A 23062-nucleotide genomic window follows, 5' to 3' on the forward strand; every position below is an offset into this window, starting at 1 on the left:
AAGAGGAGGGTAAAAGCAAATGGCACTAACTACGTATCAGTTGCGTGCCTGGGTAATTTTCTCGCGGTGAAGTTAAAATTGCGTTTCAGCGTTTCGGCGTTTCGCTTCCCCCTTAACCTTTCTCCGCAGGAGAGGAGTTACAAAGGCATATATATGGACAAGAGGAGGATCTCGCAAATTCATCTGCTTCGCACAAATTGGTAGGGCGGGGTCTGCACACCACTGGAATGATGATCAAAGGGTCAACACCCGCAACAGGCGGGGTCTCCATGAAATTCCTTGTGGACGTCCAACCCATCCGTGGAGCTCCTCCCACATGTGACAAACTTATGTCCAAATAAAAAGAAACCAATTGATAGACCCACCACAACGGCCACGAATAAGCCCACATTGAACGTCATAACGATTAGCATTAATAAGTAGTCCCATGAATAAATGATAAATGAGAGAACAGATCTGGTTAAATTGTTTTTAAAAAGAATTCCACTCCTCATTACGTTTGTGTCTTTGGTTTTTGGCAGGGTCTGTTCGATGTGCAGCCGGAGCAGCTTCAGTAGGACTGATATTACGCCGAAAAGGAAGCATAGGACGAGGGAGATGTAGTAGGACGTTTCCTGTAGGGCAATGGAGGTGTGTAGGCAGTGTATAGGTGGTTAAAATTTGATATATAATGGTGAGCAGGTGGTGTGCAGCACGGTGTGCCGCTTAACAACTTGCCTGGTGACCTGTGTAACTGCGAATGTGCAGATTGGTCACCACGTCGAACGGATTTTCGCTCGGATTACCGTTTTGGTTTCCCAGAATTTAAACAAAATAATCGTGTGTGTGGAAAGCTGAAATGACATGGGCATCGACATGGCCATGCTATGGCCTTTCATACTTCCACCGCCATTTTCGCCGCTATCTTCATCGCCAGCTCCCTGCAGTTGGAAGTTATTTTCCTGCTGCCCCTTCATGTACTGGTCAATTATATTCCTATACAATTTGAAATTGTCCCAGCAATCATAAATAAAGGCCAGCTTTTTTTTGCTGCAGTTATGAGCACATTTTACATGTAATGAAGGTGTGCAATCTGCATTATTCTTTGAATTCTTATGATCCTCTGAAATTTTTTCATCTTTTTTTTTTCCCTCGGGGCTCCCAGTTGAGTCTTTTTTCCCACAACAGCTGTGTTCTTTTTTCTCCTTATTATCTGGTCCATTTTTTCTGCTGTTCTGTGGTTCATTTTTCTCGTTGTTCTGTGGCCCATTGTTCCTGCTGTTATCTGGTCCATTGTTCCCGTTGTTCTTTTGGGCCGTCGTTCCACCCGTGGTCAGTAAAAAATTTATAACTAAAATTATTAAAAGTACGTTCCAGATGTTTTTATTCATTTTTGCTGTGCTTGTTTGGGGTAGTAAAAGAAAAAGGGGAAACGATTACACGTAGGGGATGGTAAAAAAATCACACCAAAAATGACTAATAAGTTAAAGAGAGTGGAATGAGATTAACCACGAGGATGATTAACCTTTAGGGTCTTTTTTTTTTTTTTTTTTTTTCTTCTCTCTTGGGCACATGAATAAATAACCTACACGTGATGTACAGTTATACACGTATGCATAATCATTAAGGGTGGCTTCTCGTAAGTTATTATTTTTCTCCAGGAAATGCTTCGCGAAGTTTATAATTCACCCTATGCTATTTTCACAAGGAGAGAGAAAAAAAAAAAACACGCACTATCACGTGCAATGTGATTGATGCATACACAAGAACACAGCCAACCCGAGCGTAGAACATACAAGGAGACTGCACAGCAGGGAGCACGATTTAATTTGTTACCGTGTTTGTGTAATTTTGCACAAAATAAGGATCCATAATGTATGCCTTATTCTGCAAAATTGGCAATTACCCATGTGGCTAAGCACATTTTAAGGCTTGAAATTGTTCGTACATTTACGTTTTTCGCATTGAAGTTTTTTTTTTTTTTTTTATAAGGTCTGTTATTTTTAGAGCGTTGGAATACACTTGTTATATGGCAACACAATGGCATCTTTACGTGACCCCTTTGCGAGGTAGAATTTGATTTGCACCCCTTCCCCGTGCGGCATTTTCCATCTATTCCGTTTATAAATGGAGAACGATTTACCTATGTGACAGGCGAAAGGTGCAAGGCTCGAATGAGCTACTGCGGGGTGCCCATATTTGAGAGTTGTGAATACGTGTTGATCGGTTCATTCGACAATCTGTGCATGCAGAATGTGGCTGCATAAATTTCAACTTTGGTTAACTTTTTTTTTTTTTTCCCTTTTTTCCACTTTTTGCGTGTTTTAAAATTATATTTGGCTCCGAAGGCTTGTACCCTCAAGTGCGTTGGTAGTTATTGGAAGTCTCATTCGCGCACACGCGCATTTACGTAGGGAAAAAAAATGCACACAAGTGGAAAGATGTATATTACACGCGTGCATACGTATGGAAGTACATTGGGGGCGTAATCTCTCGCGTTCTTTCAAAAACGATGTAGACATTTTGCACACGAAATGTTAAAAAGAATACATGATGGATAGGTAAATGATGGGGAAAAAAAAAAAAGGAAAAAACACATTTTCATAGGAAACGTGCAGAAGCAGTTTCTTAGTCATACAAGTCGTAATGAACTAACGAGGTAGGCGACCTCGAGAATTTAAAACTTGTCCATAGTTCTCCTTAAACATGTTATTTTTTTAAAACATTCTTTCCCGGTGGCCATTTTATAATGTGGACAAATATTGCGCAACGCCCTCTTCTGATGGTTTCATTGAAACCTTCCCCTTTTTCCAGTTGGCTGGACACACATCGCCATATTTCTCATGGTGTTGTAGGGCATCAATTATTCGTAAAATTTCGTCCACTGAGCGACCTAATGCCAAATTGTTAACGAGAAGATGTTGCACGATTCCATTTTTGTCGATCAGAACGAAGGCTCTCAAAGATACGCTATCATCAAAGAGAACGTTGTAATCTTTTGAAATGCTTTTCGTGATATCAGATAGTAAGGTATGCTTGATATTGCCAATGCCTCCTTTTTCCAGTGGGGTTTTTTTCCATGCAAGGTGTGTGTATTTGCTATCGACACTGCATCCCAACAATTCTACATTTCTTTCGTGAAATGCATCCAATGCTTTATCCAATGCTATTATTTCTGATGGGCAAACGAAAGTAAAATCCAGAGGGTAAAAATATAGCAGTACATACTTCTTTCCAATAAACTGTGATAAATTCACTTCTCCAAAGGAGTTATCTCCAAAAACGGCCTCGGCCTTGAAAAAGGGGGCTTCCTTTCCTACGTATGACACCATGTTGTATAAGTTGGAAAATGATTGCAGTGTGCTGTTTTATATATGCGTTCCTCTGAGGGATGTTTAATTCGCTATCTGCTCACACGGATGTTACTAATGGGGTAAGTTTTTGAAATGAGATGTTGCAAGTGGTAAGTATGCTTTATATTTTATTTTATTTTTTTGTAATATTTCACTGCTTTTGTTTTCTTGAAATATGTTTTTAATTTTGCGCACGTTATTTTGGAAAAAAAAAAAAAAATTTTATTCGAAAAATTTTTTATTGGTGGAGTGACTGGATTGTTCCAAAAAAGGATTGCTTACAAAAAGTTGAATTTAAGAGAAAAAAAAAAAAAAGAGAGCACCTCCTTTTAACAAATGCGGTACACCGACAAATGGTTTCACTATGTAATAAAGAGCGCACATATAAATGCTTTAAAAAAGAAAACACCTCCGGAATCCTACTTTTTGCCAGCTCACATGTACCAAAAAAAAAAAAAAAAAATGGGCTATATTTACAAATCTGATATGGATGCAGTGGCATACTTAAGTGCCTATTGCAGCCCGCTCGGCGTTCTCCCATCTGCTGCTTGAACCCATATATTAATATATTTACACAATTTTTAGCCCCTTCATTTATCTTTTTTTTTTCCTGCGGGGGTGATGATTTGTCAACATTCGTTTATATGGTGGTTTTTCTCCACACTGGCCAGGATAAGCATGCCTTTTTTTTTTTTTTTTTTCCTTTAAAATATTGCTCTACGCTTGGCTTGTAGCGGCAAAAGGGAAGGCGCATGGGGTTATATGTAGCAGCGCATGGCCAATCCGCATGCATGTATTCAAACGGTGATACAAAATAATGCAGGTTTTTGAAAAAAAAAAAATTGAAAAACTGCTTATACCGAACGAGTACACCCCCTCGAACACATGCACGCGTCCTTTTTTTTTTTTTTATCCAACATGCAATCCTATTATTTCTATGTGATGGGTACTGCGCTGTGGTTATACGTTCTCATTCCAGTCAACTTCATTTGAACATTTAAGGAAAAGGAGGAATCGTTATATATGATGAGTTTTATGCATCCCGTGGGAAAATGATAACCCCTTTTTGGCAATGGAAAAAAAAAAATGCCCCTCTTTTTACGCGTTCAAATATTATGTGTAAGCTAAGCAGATATTTTTTGGTCAAACGTGCAAAGTTCTCCTGACGTAGCTACAACATTTGGTGTGATCCATGTATTGGGGCACACACTGGAACTCGTTTTGGGATATCTTACAAAGGAGGAAGGGAAAACAGCTAATTTGTTTACAACATTTAAAAATCCTGAAAAATTGCGGTGGTCGAATTTTGAGAAAAAGATTTGCAGAAAAAATCTTTCCGAATAGTGCCGAAAAAGAAATATGATAAAATCGGTGCAAATAAGGGTGTGTACAGAAAATGGTTCGACCAGCTTCTAAATTTCGCCTCTTAAAAGAATCCACCCTTGGAAAATACAAGCTAGTGTAATGTTTTTCAGTTAAAATGGAAAGAAATAATATAAATTTTTTGTTTTTAAAAAAAAAAAGCCCTGTAGACATATAGGACCGCTTTAACTACACAAATATGGTACTCACAAAAATGCGAATCATAAAAAAAAAAAATGCATTGATAAAAGCAAGGTCGTTTTTAATGCATGAGGAAAAAAGGAGAAAATGTAAATAAGAATTCATTAGCACCGAACTGTCCATTCTGTCGCGAAGACGACGTCTCTTCAGATTCATCATAGGTTGCTATAGTCGATATATTTGGGGCCTTCACTTATTCCTTTAATAGAAAAAAAAAAAAAAAAAGAATAACGAAAATGTCACCTCTGGGTATCATTTGACGTGGGAAAAATGATGTTTGCTATTGTGTGTAGGTTCAAGGATGGAGATGAACAGAATGTGGCTTCGTGTTAAGACAGAAAAATAAGGGTAGGTCACTGAAGCAGCCATGCAAAGAATCACAGGTAACTCTTTTACTTTTCCTTTTGTCCACGCATGATAACAAAATGTTTTCCAAAAAATTCTGACGAAAGTAATCGATATATTGCTTCAGAGATGTTCTATATTCAGGGTCAACTAAAAAAAAAAAAAAAAAAAAGGCGAAAATAGCGGTGACTTGCGTCAGTTCCTTATCATGCCGTTAAGTTTTTCGAGCATGTATTGCATTTCGAAACTATCTTGATTAGGTGATTTACCGTGGGCATTTTGTGGGTCGTCAAATTGTTCCCTCAGTAATTCTATCGAGAGGGATGAGCACAAGTGTGTGTGTGTGTGTGTGTATGTGGTTAAGTGGGTGCATATATACCCATCGGCACGCGTATCAGCATAAGCATAAAAGACACATATTGCATGTAGCTGGAAGAGGGTAATTACTTAGTGTGGGTACGAACTGGGGATTGAAGTTGTCTATATTTTTTATATTCAGTGGAACGCACACTCTTCCTGTGGGAAAATGCAAAAGTGTCTTGCGTTTTACTGCAAAAGGTTTACGCTCCGAAAAAAAGGGGGTGAAGAGCGTTTAATTAGACTACAAAACGGCTTTTTCGAGTGTCCCATTTGCCCGCCTACCTGTGCCGTTGTGAATACAAAAGGGGCTTTTGAGCAAGTGGTTTATTTCTTTGCTGCGGGGGGGAAGGGGCAAAGTGGTGATGTTTCCTCGGTGCAACAGTGTGACGATTCGATAGTTCGCCAATCCGTCAGTCCAATTCGCCAATGCGGGTGAAGAGAACTAACCTAACGTTAATATCAAGTCGTGGGTACGTGAAATGAAAAACCAGTTCTTTGATGAATGAAGGAATAGTTATATTCGTATTCGGATCTTTCTTCTTAAAGTATTTGCTGGGCGTTGGGAAGCCATAGATTGAACTCAACTGCAGGGGGAATAAAAAAAAAAAAAAATTGTAACGTCAGAAGGGTGAGGTACGTGCATAAAGTTTGCATATACGGGAATGCACACATATGTGTGAGGAGCATCGGGGATGGGTCCCTAATGCAAAATTGGGAATTCCCGTTTAACTAACGTTCCAAGCAAATTCCCCATCGTTTTCATGTGATTCTTTTTTTCTTACTTTTTCGAAAAGTTCCTTCGAGTTGAAGTTGTTCTTATCGATGAATTCTTTAAATTCGTTAATTTTGGCGCTCTTAACAGGGTCCACGTTCTTGGCCATAACTGCGGGGGAAGCAACAGATTAATGCAATGCACAGAATAACTGCAACAGAATATTTCTGCACAACTCCTCACTTTATAGACTGTTGTCTAAAGGGTCAATTTTTTATCCTTCCTCTCCTATCGCAGTTCACTCTACCCATGAAAAGTAAATGTCACAACTTTTTAATCCTTACCGTAGGGCAGGTAATCGACTATCTTGTTCACGTGGGGAGAGCCCTTCTTGAAGAAGTCCTGTTCCTCCATCAGGATGTCGAAGTACTTGTAGCAGATTTCAAAGGCCCTCCTGGGAAAAACGCCCATTGGGTAAAAATATACATATATATATGTAAATATATATGAGTGCATATATAGACTTTTCTCGGAAAATGGAAACATTCTGAAGCCTTTAGCCCCCCCGTCCACAAGTAGCCTCCGCGGGGGCGCATTAAATATGTCTCATATTCCCTGCAGTACTCAATCATGGGATATTTTTCCTTGCCCCATATGGAAACCTTCTTCTTCTTCGTATCCGAACCCTGGAAAATGGGAAAAAAAAAAATGCACAATAATTCCTCTCAACATTATTATATTGTGAAAGTGATTTTGCCTTAGGTGTGTAAAAAAAAAAAAGATTGTGATTTATTTTTGTTTAATCCTTTTACATACCGATAGGATGTTCAAATAGTCTGCAAGGGCAGCTCTGGCGTCAGTTGTGTAGTGGCGGCAAGATTCGTCACAAACCTGGCGGAGAGAGGGAGAAAAAGAAGTGGGTCAGTGTGGGAAGCACAACGCATGATCGTGCATATGAATGTGTACGATTAAAAATGTAATAGAACAGGGGAAGTAGAGAAAAGAATTTTCCCCTGGTTAAACGTGAACAAGACAAAAATAGAATGTTGCACACATATAGCTGGTCATGATTGGGCCAAAGTTAATTTAGGCGAATTGAAAGAGAAAAGAAGGATCATACCCAGCAATGTATTCCTCTTCTTCCTGAGTAGACCCACAAAATGTTTTGAAACGCAAAATCTTCGCGCAGTGCCGTGTCGAGAAGGACAATTGCTATGGTTAAAAACTTCCTAAGGGGGATCATTTCACAGGTGTAGTAAAACAAATGGAGAAGAAACAAAAATGTAACAAAATATTTCCCAATGATGCACACATGCAATTACTGAAAAATGGGATGAGGATTTTTCTTTTTCTTTCCATTCTTACCAGCATAATTTGCACACTTTCTTGTCGTTACAGCAAGTTCTGATGTCGTCATAGTCGTTCATATCGATATCGAATATAAGTTCCTGAATTTTTGTGTTCATATGTTTGGGTGGAGAAACGAGCAAAATGGATAAGGATTACCTCGAATGGTAAAGAAATGGCGCGATAGAGGTTAAAAAGGAAGAATCCTCCACACGCGCTGTTACCTTTTGAACGGGGTGAAATATGTCCCCCTTTTGATCCTTCTGATAAACTGGGTAGTTGTACACTGCACCGATATCAAATTTGATTGGCACCAGGTTGGACAGCAGTTTGTCCTTGAATTCCTCCGAGTTGTTAAAGGACTGTGGGGAAAGCACAGGTGTGTGTGTGAATTGTGCGCGTTTGTCTGGGTAGTTTTTCACTGCATATGCAAATGCGCTCATTCAGACAATTCTTTTTCTTTTTCGTGACGCCGTACCAACCACCTGATGTAGATTTCATCTTTCCCTTGATCATTCTTCTTACAAGTAAAGGAGAATTCCCTCTTGGCAAAAAAATGGGGGTCGTTCAGCCTGGTGTACTTGCCCTTAATGTCTTATTGGTTAGAAAAGAAAAAAAATTAGGTACACATGATTAGCACCATTTATGTGCACCTCTCAGATGGCGCGATTGGGTGGAAATATCTCCATTCACAATTTTGTTAAATGGTGTTTTTATTTCTCCATGCCGTTTCTCTGTTGATATATTGTCTCTCTTTTTTTTTTTTTTTTTCTATAACGCTATTGACATTTCAAGGGCGAATTTAATGGCAATATTTTCCCAAGAGGAAATCGACGCAGAAGTGAATCACTCCGGTGAGATGCATAAAATGGGGCAGCATTTACTCCAAGGAATGGTCACAGTTATGCCTTTCTTCGCATGGAGGTGGAGCCTATGCTTCCTACTTTAGCAGTACCATTTTTGTAGTTTAGCCAGTTGCATAGGTCGTTGATTGGGCAAAGATTTCCTGTGAAAGGGGGGCACCACGTGGGAAAGAAAAAAAAGGACGCACATGCATGTGTAGGGACGTATGTGTGTACTCTAGCAGGGTTGCTCGTTCGATCCCCCTTAAAACGTGCCATGTTAAACGCATTGCTTGTTGCACCTCTTGTGGAATGATCCAGCGCTGGACCGATGTTCCTCCCCCATTGGGGGATAGCAGATGCACATGCGTCATTTTAACTAACTGTAGTAAAAAGTCAAATCCGTTTCGTTAACGGTGGAGTCCTTAATTTCTTCGACAATTTCCATCTCGATGTGGGGTTCCGGGAAATATTCAGGGTGTTCGATTTTCCAGCTTTTTTATTTTTATTGATCTGTGAACGCCTTCCTGTTTTTAGTAGCTAAGGAGGAGAGGCGTCACTTCTTCAACATGTTGCGTGCGTGAATAAGCTTCCCCCTTTTTCCTTCCGCGATGCATAAGGGAAAGGAGTATGCAAAAACATCGAATGGAAAATGCGCATTTGTGTGAAAAGCAGGAAAAAGGACGTGCGGATTACACAAAAAAAAAAAAAGAAAAAAATTATTTTTAATTCTTAATTTTATATTTTGAGTTTACGATATGATGTAAAAGCCGACGCGAATTAGACATTCCGTAAAAAAAAAAAATTCCCTTTTTTGTACTTTCCACCTTTTCGGTATCTTCCCCTCTCTTAAAAAGAATCAGTGGTAAGATACAATAAGGGGCGATGCGCTTTATTCCCTTTTGGAAGCTCTTCCCAAATGGGAATTATAACCTCAAAAAAAGAAGAAGAAATTTGTAGGCTAAAAAAAATTAAAGCACAAATTGGTGAAACCGTACAAAGTTTATTTTATCCAACACAGTAGGGGGAAAAAATAATGGAAAGACCATATGCGGAACACATTTTCCCGGATGGGCTAAATTGGGATTGTATATATTAGCCCATTTTTGCAAAGATTCTTTTTTGGCATGAAAGAATGGGCGTAAAAAAAAAAAAGAAAAAAAAAGTTAAAGGGGGCCCTTTGTTCTCATATCTACTTAATGTCATTCTGGGTGGGCTTACACTTTTAGGTGAAGTCAAACAGGGGTGTGAGGTGTTTTTTGTTCGCCTCCTTATAACTATAAATACCTACCGAATATACGCCGAGTGGCATAGTGGAAACCAACCCGCTTTGCGATTTTTTCAAAGATGGGTGAACCACCCCAGCGGAATGAACCATTTTGTAAAAGTGAAGAGCAACAAAAAAGAACACACAAAGGTGGGGAAGTAACACACGTGTGCACAGATAATGGTAATGCGTACAAGTGGCTCATCTGTTTGACGTGGCTAGAGTTCTCCCCCCAAAAATGGTATAACCTCATGAAGGGTTGTAAAATTAACGAATTTGTGTTCCCATTTGTGTACTCCCCCTTGCGTGCAAATCAGCCAAACATATTTTGGAACATACTAAACAGGTCGTGCTTCCTCTTATTAAAAACCACATCATCTAGTATGCCGATATATTTTTGAAAATCGGGGTCGTAATTTAATATGAGTCGATACTTATACTTGACGTCTTCATATAAAGGCACACTTTTGTGTATGCACGAACAGGTAATTAAATAAGCAACTTGAACAGGAAGGGGAACATCCTTTCGATCTAAATTGGGTTCAAATTTATTTATCAAATCTAGGGCTTGTTTAAATTTGTCTAACACAAGAAGACATAGTGTGGTTCTTAAAATGAAAAAATGGGATTCACTTGGGTAAGCTTCCTTCTGCCAGAGGCAAATTATTTTATATAATATTTCATTATCCTCTAGGTATATAAAATGATTATGCGCTAAGCTATATTTTTTATCCTCAAAATAGGCGTAGGCTATAGCTTTGTGGAAATCTAAGTAGCCAAATATTTCATCATCATCATCCGTTGACCATATGATGCACTTGTTCATAAATTTATATTTTTCTTCTGTAGAATTTGGGGGGCATAAATTAAAAATTTCGATTATTTTTTTCGCATACTCTTCGCTAAATTTTATATTATGTTGTGTTAAAATTGTGCAACATTGATACATTAGATCGCAAAGTAGTACGTACTGCTTTGCCTTGGCCATTTTTTGCGAGAAGTAAAAGATGATGCTCATGCAGCTGCTCACTTGGTTTTTTTGCAGCTTCCTGTTTATAAGGGATTTTATCAGTTGGTGCGCTTCATAATGCTGGCCTTTTTCTATTTTCTCCTTGGCCAGTTTTTCCTTGCTCATTTTGTCGCCACTCATTTTGACTGCTTCTGTAATAGGTGGATGAAGTTATTTCAACTTTGCGGAGTTACTATCTGCCTTCTTTGCTGCGCTTCCGGTGGGGTCCTTCTTCTACATGCGATGCCACACAAATGAAGTTCCACCCCGGTTAATGTTGGACCGAGCATACGACTCTGTTCAGAGAAACTGGAAGGGGATGCTCCCCAACAACGCTTGCACTGCTCTAGTATGGTTTCCCCGTTCGGCGGGCATACACATGCGTGGGTAGCCAGTATGCTTGATGCGCAGATCTGCAAGGGGTGGGGATCTCCTCTGCGGCGCGTTGCCACAATTCAAACTCTATCTGCCTTGCTTAAATTTTATGTTTCTGCAGCGCCCTGGTATTATCTTTTCGATCTACTCTCGCTGGTTTATTTTTTCCCCCCTTTTTTTGCGCTCTATCATTGCCAACTTCTGGAAAAAAAAAAAGAAATCAAAGCAGGGGCATAGTATCAAAGGGTAAGCGCAATGAAGTTTCAGTGAACCTTCTCCAACAATAATTTTTTGTGTTCTAAAAAACGCCTTACAAGAACGCGAAAATGGGGCGCGTTATGCAAAGAAGCGTGCCTATTCATGTAATACACGTTATATATTTGCGTGACAAAAAAGCGCAATGTCGCGCTATACGCTTGTCATACATTTGCATTAACATGCAGCACCTAAATTTTTGTGTCGATTTTTTTCTAGGGACTTTTTTAAAAACGCCAGAGTTGCGAATGCCCTGCATGGAAATGTAGGGAGCTATGTATAATAATAGCGACTCATTGGAGCACAAGTACAAAATAGGATAAGAAAAAAATAAAACTTTTTTTTTTTTTTTTTGTTATATCGATATAAAGTACCACTTCTCTGGGGGAGAGGCAAAAAATGGCCACGCTGATTACAACGATTAGAGGCGCACTTTTTTGGGGGACAATTCACAGCGTTGTAAATTGAGCGCCAAAGTAGGTGATGACAAGGAAGATGTTCCCCCACAGAGTGAAGAGCAAAAGAAGAAAATATGCCCAACTGGATGTAACGTGGCCGAGGAAAGAAAGGCTTTATTACAATTGTAAAGGGGAGACAATGTCACAACTAAGGAAGGGGGCCAAAAAAAAAAAAAATTCAAGGGGAAAAAAACTAAAAATGATATCACCGTTGAAATTTTCTAACAGTTATAAGTAACTTTGCGTAATGACAGAATAAAATTCGAGCGATACCCTTTCCAGGGGGAGAATAACACAGGGAAAGACATACCATCATTTTATTTGTGTGTCTCCATCCCGTAGATCGCAACGAAAAAAAAAAAAATAGGGATTAATGTATACAAGCAGGGTTTCCCCACAGGGGGTGTGTCCTATGCGTATACACATTTTGGGCTCCTCCATGAATTTGGAAGTGGCCAACTATAGCTCACGTAAGCACACATGTGTGAAGCATCCCAGGTGAAAACATCGGCATGGTGAGAAATCATAGGGGAAACTCTCTCTGTCGCTTTTATTCTCCTGGCATGCATGTTTAAGTCACAAAAAGAGGACTTGCCTTTTTTTTGTATGCATTTTATTTGATTTTTTTTTTTTGGGGATAGCCCTTTTTCCCCCCCAGTGACGCAAACAAGATGAACAACATTAATATTGTGTGCCTGGGTGGGGCGAGCGAAGTGGGTCGTTCGTGCGTAATTATAGAAAGTGCGAACAGGTCAATTATGTTGGATTGTGGAATTCACCCTGCCTTTATGGGGATTGGCTGTTTACCCATCTATGACGCGTACGACATTTCGAAGGTGGACTTGTGTTTAATAACACATTTCCATATGGATCACAGTGGTGCCTTACCGTACTTGGTTAACAGAACCCGTTTTAAAGGAAAGGTATACATGACCGAGGCGACGAAAAGTATCTGCTATTTATTATGGAACGACTATGCAAGAATTGAAAAATGTATGCACATGATGAATAAGATGAAAGGAGGTAGGAGTAAAAATGAAGCGGGTGAAAATGAAACAGACGAATATGGAAACAAGGTTAAAAGAGGAGGACTATACTCCAGTGATGAATACGCAAGTGAAGACAATGAAGACGATGATTATTACCAAAGTTACATTTGCGAAATGGGAGATGGAGATATAAAGCATAATGTACTGTATGACGAAAATGATATAAACGCAGCGATGAAAAGGATAGAAACTTTAAATTTTCACGAACACATAGAATTTGAGGATGTAAAATTTACAGCATATAGAGCAGGACACGTGATCGGTGCGTGTATGTTCCTAGTCGAAATAAATAATATACGTTTTTTGTACACAGGAGATTATAGCAGGGAGGTGGATAGGCACATTCCCATAGCGGAGATCCCCACTATTGATGTCCACGTGTTAATTTGCGAAGGAACCTATGGAATAAAAGTGCATGACGATAGAAAAAAAAGGGAAATTCGCTTCCTTAACATGATTACCAGTATATTAAATAATAAAGGGAAAGTGTTACTCCCTGTGTTTGCTTTAGGAAGGGCTCAAGAATTGCTGCTAATTATGGAAGAACATTGGGAAAGAAACACACAGTTGCAGAAAATCCCCATTTTTTACATATCCTCTATGGCTACAAAATCGTTATGTATATATGAGACCTTCATAAATTTGTGTGGAGATTTTGTAAGGCATGTATTAAATGAAGGAAAGAATCCTTTTAACTTTAAGTTTGTAAAGTATGCGAAATCTTTGGACTCCATTTTGAATTATTTATACCAGGATAATTATCCGTGTGTTGTTATGGCTTCGCCTGGTATGCTACAGAATGGAATTTCGAAAAATATTTTTAACATCATTGCACCTGATAAGAAGAGTGGAGTTATCCTTACTGGGTATACAGTCAAGGGAACTTTGGCCCATGAGTTAAAAACTGAACCGGAATATGTCCTCATTAACGACAAACCGGTTAAGAGGAGGTGCCGCTTCGAGGAAATTTCCTTCAGTGCTCATTCTGATTTTAATCAAACTAAAACGTTTATTGAAAAGTTGAAGTGCCCAAATGTGGTTCTTGTGCATGGCGATAGGAATGAATTGAACAGACTGAAAAATAAGCTAACGGAGGAGAAAAAATATTTGTCCGTTTTTACGCCCGAGTTGCTGCAGAGGCTGACTTTTCGCTTTGAGCACAGTGACCACGTGGTGTCCCTAGGTCGGCTTTCCCAACATATTAGGTATCTGGCCCGGCAGAACGAACGCTTACAAGGGGATGAATCGGTTGCAGCCGCGGATAAAAAAAATGAACAGTCGGGGGGAGAACCCCCCCCAGAGGGAAGCACCAACCGGGGGATGAAAAACTGAGTGACAGAAATGGAGAGGAAAAAACAATTCCCAACGGGGTGGATGCCATAATAATATCGGAGCCGAAAGCCATCCCGATTATGATTTACGCCAAGGATATTTATGAGTATACAAATTTGAAGACTGCGCTGATCGACCAGACGATTAGCATAAAATTCCCCTACAAGTTCGAGCTGCTGTATCATATGTTGAAGGGTGTGTACGAGGAAACGCATATGGAGGGTGAAGGCAGCGAAAGTGGGAATAGTAACAATGGTGATAATGGTGTCAATGGTGACAACGGCGGAGCGGTCATCTTCGTGCAGGACGTAAAAATCCACCACTGCAGGAAAGAGAAGGTTATTAGTATTAATTGGCTTTCAAGCCCAGTGAACGACCTAGTAGCTGACAGCGTCAATTTTCTAATTCTAGAATTTCTCGACACCATGAAGAATAACAACAACCACCTGCCCATCTGCGACGAAGTAACAGATGATGAGATTTATGAAATGATCATTTCGTATGTGCGGGAAAATTATACCAATGTGGAGAGATTTTCCAAAGTGGAGTTGAAAAGGTTTCTTTTGCAAAATGGCTGTGACAGTCCCGAGGGGGGAAAAAACGAAAAAGCAAATGCTTCATACACAGATGGGTTGACCCATTTGAAGAATGCCCAATCGTATTCATCTGGCAGGGTGAACCAAATCGATCATAACAGAATGGAAGAAGGGGTTACTTTACACGAGGAACATGATGAACAAAGCGGGGATGGAGACAAAATGAAGAAATTCCGCGCCCTTGATAAAATCTTATTCGACTATATCGCGGCAGATGCTAGTTTAGCCATGTCCACTGATGAGGAGGAACCCGTTGTACCGGTTCTTAATGGCGGGATGCTTTATGAAATACTAAAGTTTGAGGTGAAGGATAATAACAACAACGACGTTAATGTGTACGTCGATATAGACAACCGGGAAGTCATCTGTGAGGAAGTTACAATTTTGTCAAAAATTAGAGAAATTCTAAAAAATATAGAGGAGTCGCTATTGCCCATGTGCTTCTAACACAAGGTGTATATATTCCTGCTCCCTTCGAAGGGGTATTTAATTCATCGCGCACGGTCTTCATATCGGGGGGGCCATTATTAAAAATACGCGTGAATGAATGACCCATTGGAGAGTTAATCCTCTCCCTCCTCGCGTTGTACGTGCACACGCTCATTTGTGAAAATTTTTTTTTTTTTTGTTTTGTTAAATCGATTTTGTAAAATTGAAACTTGTTCATATGTTGCGTCTTTACGCTTCGTAGCGTGACACCTAACAGCTCTTAAATCTTAAAAAAAAGAGTTTACTTAAAAAATGAAAAAATAGAATGTCCAAAAAAAAAAAGATGATATATATATGCAAAGCCAGTGGAGGATGAACAAAAAATTAAAAAGGAGGCGTAAAGACAAAAACAAAAAAGGAATTCAGTTTGTGGATATGTGTTATTGTGAACAAAAAAAGGAAATCAAAACAAACTCCACTTTCACAAAATTGTTCTCATTTGATATTTTCACTTGATACGAAAAAAAAAGAGGGCGAGCGCACACATACGCATTTGCGTGTGCAACTTATGCGAATGCTCGTTGAAACAAATTAAAGCGGAAGCCAAAGGGGCGGGGGATAAATAAACGGGACGACATCACCACGAAGGGAAACTCCTCTTAAAGGTATTTTACATAAAAAAAGAAAATGGGGATCCGTTCTGTTAGGAGACGCATTTAATGCTCAAATCGATGATGCCAATTATGTTTTTCTGCTCGTGGGAAAAAAAGCAAAATAATGTAACGTTACAAAAGGGGCTCGTTTGCAGTTGCGTCAGATGGATGTGTAGCACATTGTTGGTAGGACAGGACGACTTTCTTTCCAAACAGCCCATTGCAAAGACATGCACTTGTACTGCCAAGGAATATCAGTTCCCATGGAAACAAAATGAAGCACATTCCAAAGGCGCCGTTTTTTTTTTTTTTCCTCTCTTAATTACCTTTTCATCCATTAGGGAGAAATTTCCATTCGTGTTGCTATATGAAGGAGGGGATGCGAATGGTTATGAATGTACCGTTTTGCTCATTTCATGTGCACATACAATAGGGGTACACTTATATGTGCATGTGATGGGGGAATCGCTTCTTATGATTACCTTATCCGTAATACGCTCCTGGCGAGGAAGTAGTTCTTGTTCTTCTTTTTGAACAATTCCACGTAAATTTTGGTATTGTCCTGCGGGTGGGGGGTGTGCAAAAAGGGGTTGAGAAGGTTAGCGCGTTTCGTCTGAGGGGTTGCACTTTTTCGTTTTTTCCTCGGGAGCGGCAGCGGACGCATAATCGACCGCCCATTTTCCTGCAGGGTTACCAGATCGGACACATTCAGGATAATGTACTCCAGGAAGAAAATTTTGTCCCTGACGATTTTCTGGCACTTGGTGTTGTTTCGCCTGGCGAGAGGAAAAAAGCACGTTGGTATTGCAGCACGGGTGTAGGAACATGATAATGCTGATGGGTGCCCAAGGCGAATCGAGACCTACCTGACGTACAGAATGTTCAGACCCTTTGCTTTGACAAAGCAACTCACGAAGTACTCAATGGAGGGGTCCAGCTTGATGTGGGCGCCGAATTTTATATCCTTTATGAAGATCAGCAAGCACCTTTGGGGAAAATTGACCTGCGTTTTTTTTTCCTTCATTTTGCAAATGTCCTTCATGTATTCATTTAGGTTGTTTAATCGTAAGGAGGGTTTCCAAAGGGGCTCTTCTTTCGTCTCTCCTTTTTTCCTAAGAAGCAGACTTTCGTGAGATAAGAATTTTATATCATCTGGAGAGTGGTCATTCAGGAAGGACAACTTAAACTTTACGTATTTCAATTTGTACTCCTTCTTGATGTTGACGAGCACTTGTGACGCAACGATGAACAGGTCGTGGTAGGAGAAATCTTTCTTCAACATGGTGATTGCCTTTCCGATGCAGTAGGTGAGGAGGCCTGCGGAGGGGTGGTCATCGTGCATGAATAAGTGTGTAATACATATGTATGTTGGTATGTGTGTACCAATTTGTGCGTGTCGTTGTGCACATTTGGCCCAGCCAAGAAGGTATGGGCCACATCACACCTATGCTGAGACGCGTATATATGATTGTGCGGTATGCTGCACCGCTAACACCTACCTCTAACCCTATTTCTGATGACGAGCTCAAAGTCCCCCCGGTCCCTCACATCAGGGGAGAAGAAAAAGATGGAAGGGACGAGGACATCCTTTGCATTTTGCTTCCTCTCCTCCTCCTGTTTGTACAAATCATGCGACAGGGGCATCTTCAAATTTTCGACGTAAATGGGTTCAACGTGTCGATCTCTGAATTTGCCAAAGGTTCTCAAAGAATAAATGTGCTTCTTATTTGTGTTCACCAAATTAGTATTTTTGGAAATTTCACTGGAATTAATGCTTTTATTATACGTGATGGTGGTACAGGTGGGGACAAAATAGGAAGTATATGTGGTGTCAAAAACTATGCACAGTTGCTTCCCGCCCTGTAACTTTTTAATGATATTAAATACTTCATTTGAATAGATGTAATTATTTTTCGAATAATCCTCTGGCAATAAAGCAAAGTTATTATTCTGTGAAAACTTTGAATCAATTATTTTGATGGAATATCCACAGAAATAAAAAAATAAAATATCTCCATTGTTTGAATTGACAACAAATTCGTACAGATTATTTATGATGTTATTTTTGTTGGCCTTTTGTGAGACAAAATTTCGATAACAAAAGTTGCAATCATTTAGGAGTATCAATTCATTGAATTTGAACGTCTCTACTAAATGTTCGCACATTTCTAGGGTGTCATTTACGCATCCTTCTAGCAGCCCATTATAATTTAGTGTAACTAGGAGAGCCTTCCTCTTCCCCACATTGGGGGATTCTTCCTCGTACAGCGAATATCTGCTTTCTCCATCTTTCCCGTAAGAATTTTTTTCTCTTTCTTCCCCTTCGAATACGCTTTTATCGCACAGATTGAAATGCACGTTATCCTTTTTCCTTGCTGGATCATTCAGTAGGGTTTGTTTATCTTGGAACTGATTCGGGCAAGCCTTATTTGTTGTGAAATTTTTACTATTGTCAATTCGGATGGGCAGAGCAGCAATACTGGTTGGGTTGATCTTTTTCATCAGTTCGTTTTTCTCTTCACTGGCGGGAGTGATAACCGTGACGTTATTACCCGTTCCGTTTGAAATGCCCCTGTCTGGGTGCAACTTCGGTGTGTTCTTCGCCCTGGCCAGATAATCACCACTTGTGATGCACCCCCCACTAGCAACGCCGGCGGCATTTTGAACCCCCTGAGCATCAGCGCTTGTGTTTTCATTGCAGAGGAAGGACGAGAGATACGAATTTCTCATCGTGTAGTAGGATTCCGCTTGATCCGAGCGACTTCGTGCAGAGGTGTCATCCCCCATTTGAGCTTTCTTATCGAGTTTATTCTTATACTTTTTTAACTGCTCAAATAATTTTTTATTTTTGGTTAAATTGTTAATGCATTTTAGGCAGGTGTTTAATTCGTCGTAGACCTTGGACTTTAGCTCCAGCATTTGATCAATATCGTGATGCACATTTTTTGGACTTTTTTTTTTTTTCCCGGATTTTTTTTTTTTTTCCTTTTTTAGGGTTATGTTATGTGCGTCTGCACTTTGGGAGGCAGTAGGTTCAGTTCCTTCCTTGTGATGTTCCCCCCGATTGGCATGCCCCTTTGTGCAATCGTTTTCGTGATAATTCACTTTGTCATCCATGGATGCGATGGACTTTATGTACTGATTATTATGCTCACTGTTATTACACATCATATATTTATTAATTTCATTTTTGGTTAAGCTGGAAAGGTGGTCAAGTTTTATCTGCCCCAGGTTGGCAATAACGTTATCTGGCAAGTCATCCTCGCTTCCTACATTGTGCAGCTTTTTCAGCATACCAACAATGTGTGCATTGCGATCAATTAGATTTATCTTACCATCGACGTTTGGCCTATGTTGCTTACCCCTGTTTAGCAATTTAACAATTGGGTTTTCTTTATCGTTTGGAAGTGGGAGAGATTCGAGTCCCTTTTCATTCACGTACATAAAATGTTGCATCATATTTGGAATGATCTTCTTCCTACCATTCGTTTGGTTTTCCTGCTTTTTCTGCTCATAGAGAAATTTATTCAAAATGCATTGCCTCATTAAATGTTTTGCGTTTTCGTTCATACCGCTCATATCATTAGCGCATAAGTTGGGGTTACTTATAACTCCATGTTTTTTTTCAAGTTCACGTAACCGATGTGCGTTGTTCATTAGGTGGTCGTCACTAGGGTTGAAATGTTGGTACATTTTAGAGGAATCCTGGTTTGGCATGCCCCATTTGGTATTCTCTCTAATATCCATTTGGTTGAAAGGATTGTTTTTCGCGATGTTGTTGCCCTGTCCGTACCGGCCAATAACTACACCTCCTTTATTATTACCTGTATAGTCATAATTATTGTTGCCCGTTTTGAATATGTTATTTATGTACTTGTTTACATTCACAAACTCTAGGTTGGCATTATTTTTGTTCTGTGTTCCGTTTTCATTTTTTATTCCTACCAATATTTTGGACATTTTATCTGAACCGTTAATGAAGTTGTTTTGTATGACTGTGCTGTAATTGTATATGTTCTGCTTGCTGCTATTTCTGTCATGGTCACTTACAATTTTTATGGAGTTGTTGTCTGTCGTGGTAGACTTTCTGTGCACATGGTTCATCTGTTCGTTGAACGTTTGGTTTACTTTTTTCGTCGTATTATTATTGGTTACGTGTGCCGCATTGTTATCAGTTTGTACTATCGATTCTCCTTTGGGTGATTCATTTTTTTCAATTGCCATGTTGGAGTGACTGTTCGGAGGGATGCCCTCCGTTGAGCAAAGTTCGTTCTGTTCATTTGTCGTGTTTTTATTTTGGGCTAATTTAGCTGTATTATTCTTTTCCCCCTGGTGTTGCTTACTGCCGATTGGCATATTTGAGGGGCCTCCGTTTTTTGCACTATCCTTGGATATGTCAAAATGGAGAACGTGACTGCCGTGGGGGGGCTGCATGGGCGCTCCCGCTGGCAATGTTGCCTTTGTTTGCGCTTTTCCTTGCAGATGATTATTAGCACCATTATTAACAACATTATTGGGGCCATTTTTATGATTGCCCCCTTTGTTAGCCAGTCCACCCGTGAACTGATAAATATTGGTGACGAGTTTTTCGTGGTACCTGTGCCGGTCGTCCTGATTGGCATGCTTCTGCGAAACGACACTGATTCGCGGGTTTCCATTGGGCATTCCTGCCTTGTTAGCAGAATATATTTTAGCAAACTGATCATCTTTCCTTAGGGACATTATTTCGTCCCTACCGTTTGGGACAATTGCAGGAGGGGTGTACTTCAAATGATCCGGATTATTGGCAGATGCAAAACTGATATTTGGAAAGGCATTGGCACTGCCAGTACTGTAGTTAAATTTGCTATAATCACGAATGACGTTAGCGTTATGTACATCTGGTAGGTTATATCCTGCCATATTAAACGCTTTATTTTGATTAGAGTTATTATGCAGCAGATAAGCGTTACTGCATCTAGGGTAGGGTTCATTAAGTGAGGAATCCCTTGGAGAGGTGGCAAATTTATTCACTTCACATTTGGCATCAGAACCATTTTGTGACTTATTAGCACTGGATGGAAAAATAAAATTGTAAATTTTTCTTAAAGTGTTATTATTTGCTTCTCTTTTCCAACTTGACGTTTCCTGGCTGTTTACTTTTCTTCTGAAGGACGTGGAACTTAAGTTTGTTTGGTTTACGGATGATAAACTTCTTCTTTGTCCTTTTTGAACATTTGGAAGATGTTCATACGAATTAACGGAAGGAGTTAAATTCTTATTGGGTTCTTTTTTTCGGTTGAAAATTTTAAAAACGTTTTTTCTGGAGCCATCTTTTATATTCTGTGTGGGATTTAGCATATGTAGGGTGGTATTCTTCTGTGTGTCGCTACTTAAAATGAATGAACCGCTACGTATGTGACTGCCATTTTGAAGGTCTCTGTGACCATACGGTACGTAGTTTTTCAGCGTAATATTATTATTGCTGTAAAAGTTAACTGGTTCTCGTGCATTAGAGAGGAAAGCACGGTTATTGTTAGGACTAGCTGGGTGGTAGTTTTTGTCATATGATTGAAATTTCTCATTTGGGTACATAACCTTTGGGTGATTTTGCACCTGCTTGTTGTAGTCATCTAGGACTATTCTGCTATAGTGCTGGTATATATTTTTGTTAAACTCATTAAGTATGTTTCTATTTTCTTTCACGTCGTGCATTTGGTAGGAGGAAAAGTTGTTTGCTATACTTTGGGGGTTATAATTGGGCATGTTATGAGGTCCACTCGGAAAGGAGTCACCCTGTGAACGCAAGCTGGCAATGTAACTTGGATGGTACTTGGCGAAGTAACCGGCATTACAATTGACGTTGTTATTCAGGATGCCCTCGTTTCTGTAAACATGGTGGATATCGTTCATGCTCTTGCTGTCCTTAGACCTGAGGACATTTCCATACTGCATCCCGGAAATGGGATGCAAATATTTCTTCGTTGGTATGCTATTATCATTAATTGAGTTTTTTCCATATTGGTTATTTGTGACAGAAGATTGAGATTTCACCCTCACATGGACAGGAGGAATGAATTCTCGCTTTTCATGTTGGTTCGTATTTTTCACACCATGTGTTAAGTTCGCCATGCCATTGATCTTTGTTCCAATGTTTTTATTGTCATTTTCGATATCTGCAGAGGGGGGAAAAAAAAATACATATTTTTTAAAAAAAATGTTTCAGTTTGCAACCATTTCGTGTAATCAAAAGAATTCCCAAGGGTATATCATTTAATGCAAAAAAGAGAAAATTAATAAAATAAAAACAATGCATGTAACAGTTAACGTAGGTGGTATCCTGTTGGCAAAATTGCGCATGTATCCGTGTGCGTATATTCATGCACTTATGAACACATGAAATGTATGTTGACGCGTTGGGCGGTCGCATGGGCAAGGGGGACAAACTGGTTTTGCATTAATTTAAGGTGCATCAAAAATGGAAGTGGTATCAAAAGAAAAGACAAATGATTAAATGTGACTGAAAGAGTAGGCACCACGTGTATGCATAGATATACACTACATCCGCATATGTTCCATATGTATAATAAATGCATACACATATATGCCGACGCTTGGGTTCATTAGACAGATATAAAAGCAAAAATTTAAGGTTGCTCTTTAGACAACTGCCCCCCATCCGTCTGTTGCACGCACAAGGTGTACACATACAGGCGTACACAAAAACGTTGTGGAAATCACCTCCGAGTTTTACCTTTTATCAGTATTCTTCCCCTGGAATCGCACGATATGTTGGCCGTAGATGTGTCATAATCTTCACCCACCAGTTGCTTGTTCTTTTTGTATATGTTAATGTTTTCATATGAGCTGTACAGTGGAGAATAGGTGTTCACGTTATTCATTTTGGTTCGAGAGAATCATGCGGGGCGTCAGCGGGGGTGTGTCATAGGAGTCATTCGCGTGATAGCTTCGCGAGGCTGATTCGGAAGTGAAATTCATGTGCGCAAAATCCTCCCAATTAACAGAAAAAATTCACACAAACGGTTGACACAATTGGGAAAAAAAAAAAAAATTCTGACAAATTTGCACAATTAGTACAGTTTTTTCAATTTGTAAATGCGCACATCACAATCATCCCGTGAATTCACGCAATTTCCAG

At 39.6% G+C, this 23062-nt stretch overlaps 6 protein-coding genes across 6 annotated transcripts; 1 reads left to right on the forward strand and 5 right to left on the reverse strand.

Moving 5' to 3' along the window:
- Nucleotides 1–242: 242 nt before the first annotated feature.
- On the reverse strand, nucleotides 243–1370 carry PCOAH_00047280 (Copper transporter putative; the record flags this gene model as incomplete). Its single annotated transcript, XM_020061512.1, has 2 exons — nucleotides 243–614; nucleotides 786–1370. 2 exons carry the CDS (start codon nucleotides 1368–1370, stop codon nucleotides 243–245), a joined length of 957 nt encoding a protein of 318 aa, XP_019916070.1.
- Nucleotides 1371–2723: 1353 nt separating this feature from the next.
- On the reverse strand, nucleotides 2724–3311 carry PCOAH_00047290 (2-Cys peroxiredoxin; the record flags this gene model as incomplete). The annotated part of the gene is made up of 1 exon (XM_020061513.1): nucleotides 2724–3311. One exon carries the CDS (start codon nucleotides 3309–3311, stop codon nucleotides 2724–2726), a length of 588 nt encoding a protein of 195 aa, XP_019916296.1.
- A 1739-nt stretch (nucleotides 3312–5050) lies between these two features.
- On the reverse strand, nucleotides 5051–9188 carry PCOAH_00047300 (DNA primase; the record flags this gene model as incomplete). Its single annotated transcript, XM_020061514.1, has 16 exons — nucleotides 5051–5094; nucleotides 5292–5390; nucleotides 5510–5551; nucleotides 5688–5756; nucleotides 5883–5935; nucleotides 6048–6184; nucleotides 6383–6483; nucleotides 6657–6766; nucleotides 6937–6998; nucleotides 7129–7203; nucleotides 7433–7541; nucleotides 7678–7760; nucleotides 7884–8021; nucleotides 8138–8253; nucleotides 8615–8665; nucleotides 8886–9188. 16 exons carry the CDS (start codon nucleotides 8947–8949, stop codon nucleotides 5051–5053), a joined length of 1353 nt encoding a protein of 450 aa, XP_019916182.1.
- Nucleotides 9189–10081: 893 nt separating this feature from the next.
- On the reverse strand, nucleotides 10082–10918 carry PCOAH_00047310 (Uncharacterized protein; the record flags this gene model as incomplete). Its single annotated transcript, XM_020061515.1, has 1 exon — nucleotides 10082–10918. One exon carries the CDS (start codon nucleotides 10916–10918, stop codon nucleotides 10082–10084), a length of 837 nt encoding a protein of 278 aa, XP_019916465.1.
- A 1618-nt stretch (nucleotides 10919–12536) lies between these two features.
- Nucleotides 12537–15289, forward strand: PCOAH_00047320 (Cleavage and polyadenylation specifity protein; the record flags this gene model as incomplete). Its single annotated transcript, XM_020061516.1, has 2 exons — nucleotides 12537–14119; nucleotides 14215–15289. The coding sequence occupies 2 exons, from the start codon at nucleotides 12537–12539 to the stop codon at nucleotides 15287–15289; spliced, it is 2658 nt and encodes an 885-aa protein (XP_019916642.1).
- Nucleotides 15290–15974: 685 nt separating this feature from the next.
- Nucleotides 15975–22805, reverse strand: PCOAH_00047330 (Metacaspase 2; the record flags this gene model as incomplete). Its single annotated transcript, XM_020061517.1, has 7 exons — nucleotides 15975–16022; nucleotides 16251–16287; nucleotides 16407–16486; nucleotides 16619–16700; nucleotides 16791–17241; nucleotides 17424–22079; nucleotides 22658–22805. 7 exons carry the CDS (start codon nucleotides 22803–22805, stop codon nucleotides 15975–15977), a joined length of 5502 nt encoding a protein of 1833 aa, XP_019916940.1.
- Nucleotides 22806–23062: the final 257 nt, after the last annotated feature.

The sequence above is a fragment of the Plasmodium coatneyi genome, chromosome 12 (genome assembly GCF_001680005.1).
Source record: "Plasmodium coatneyi strain Hackeri chromosome 12, complete sequence".
Classification (NCBI taxonomy): Eukaryota; Apicomplexa; class Aconoidasida; order Haemosporida; family Plasmodiidae; genus Plasmodium; species Plasmodium coatneyi.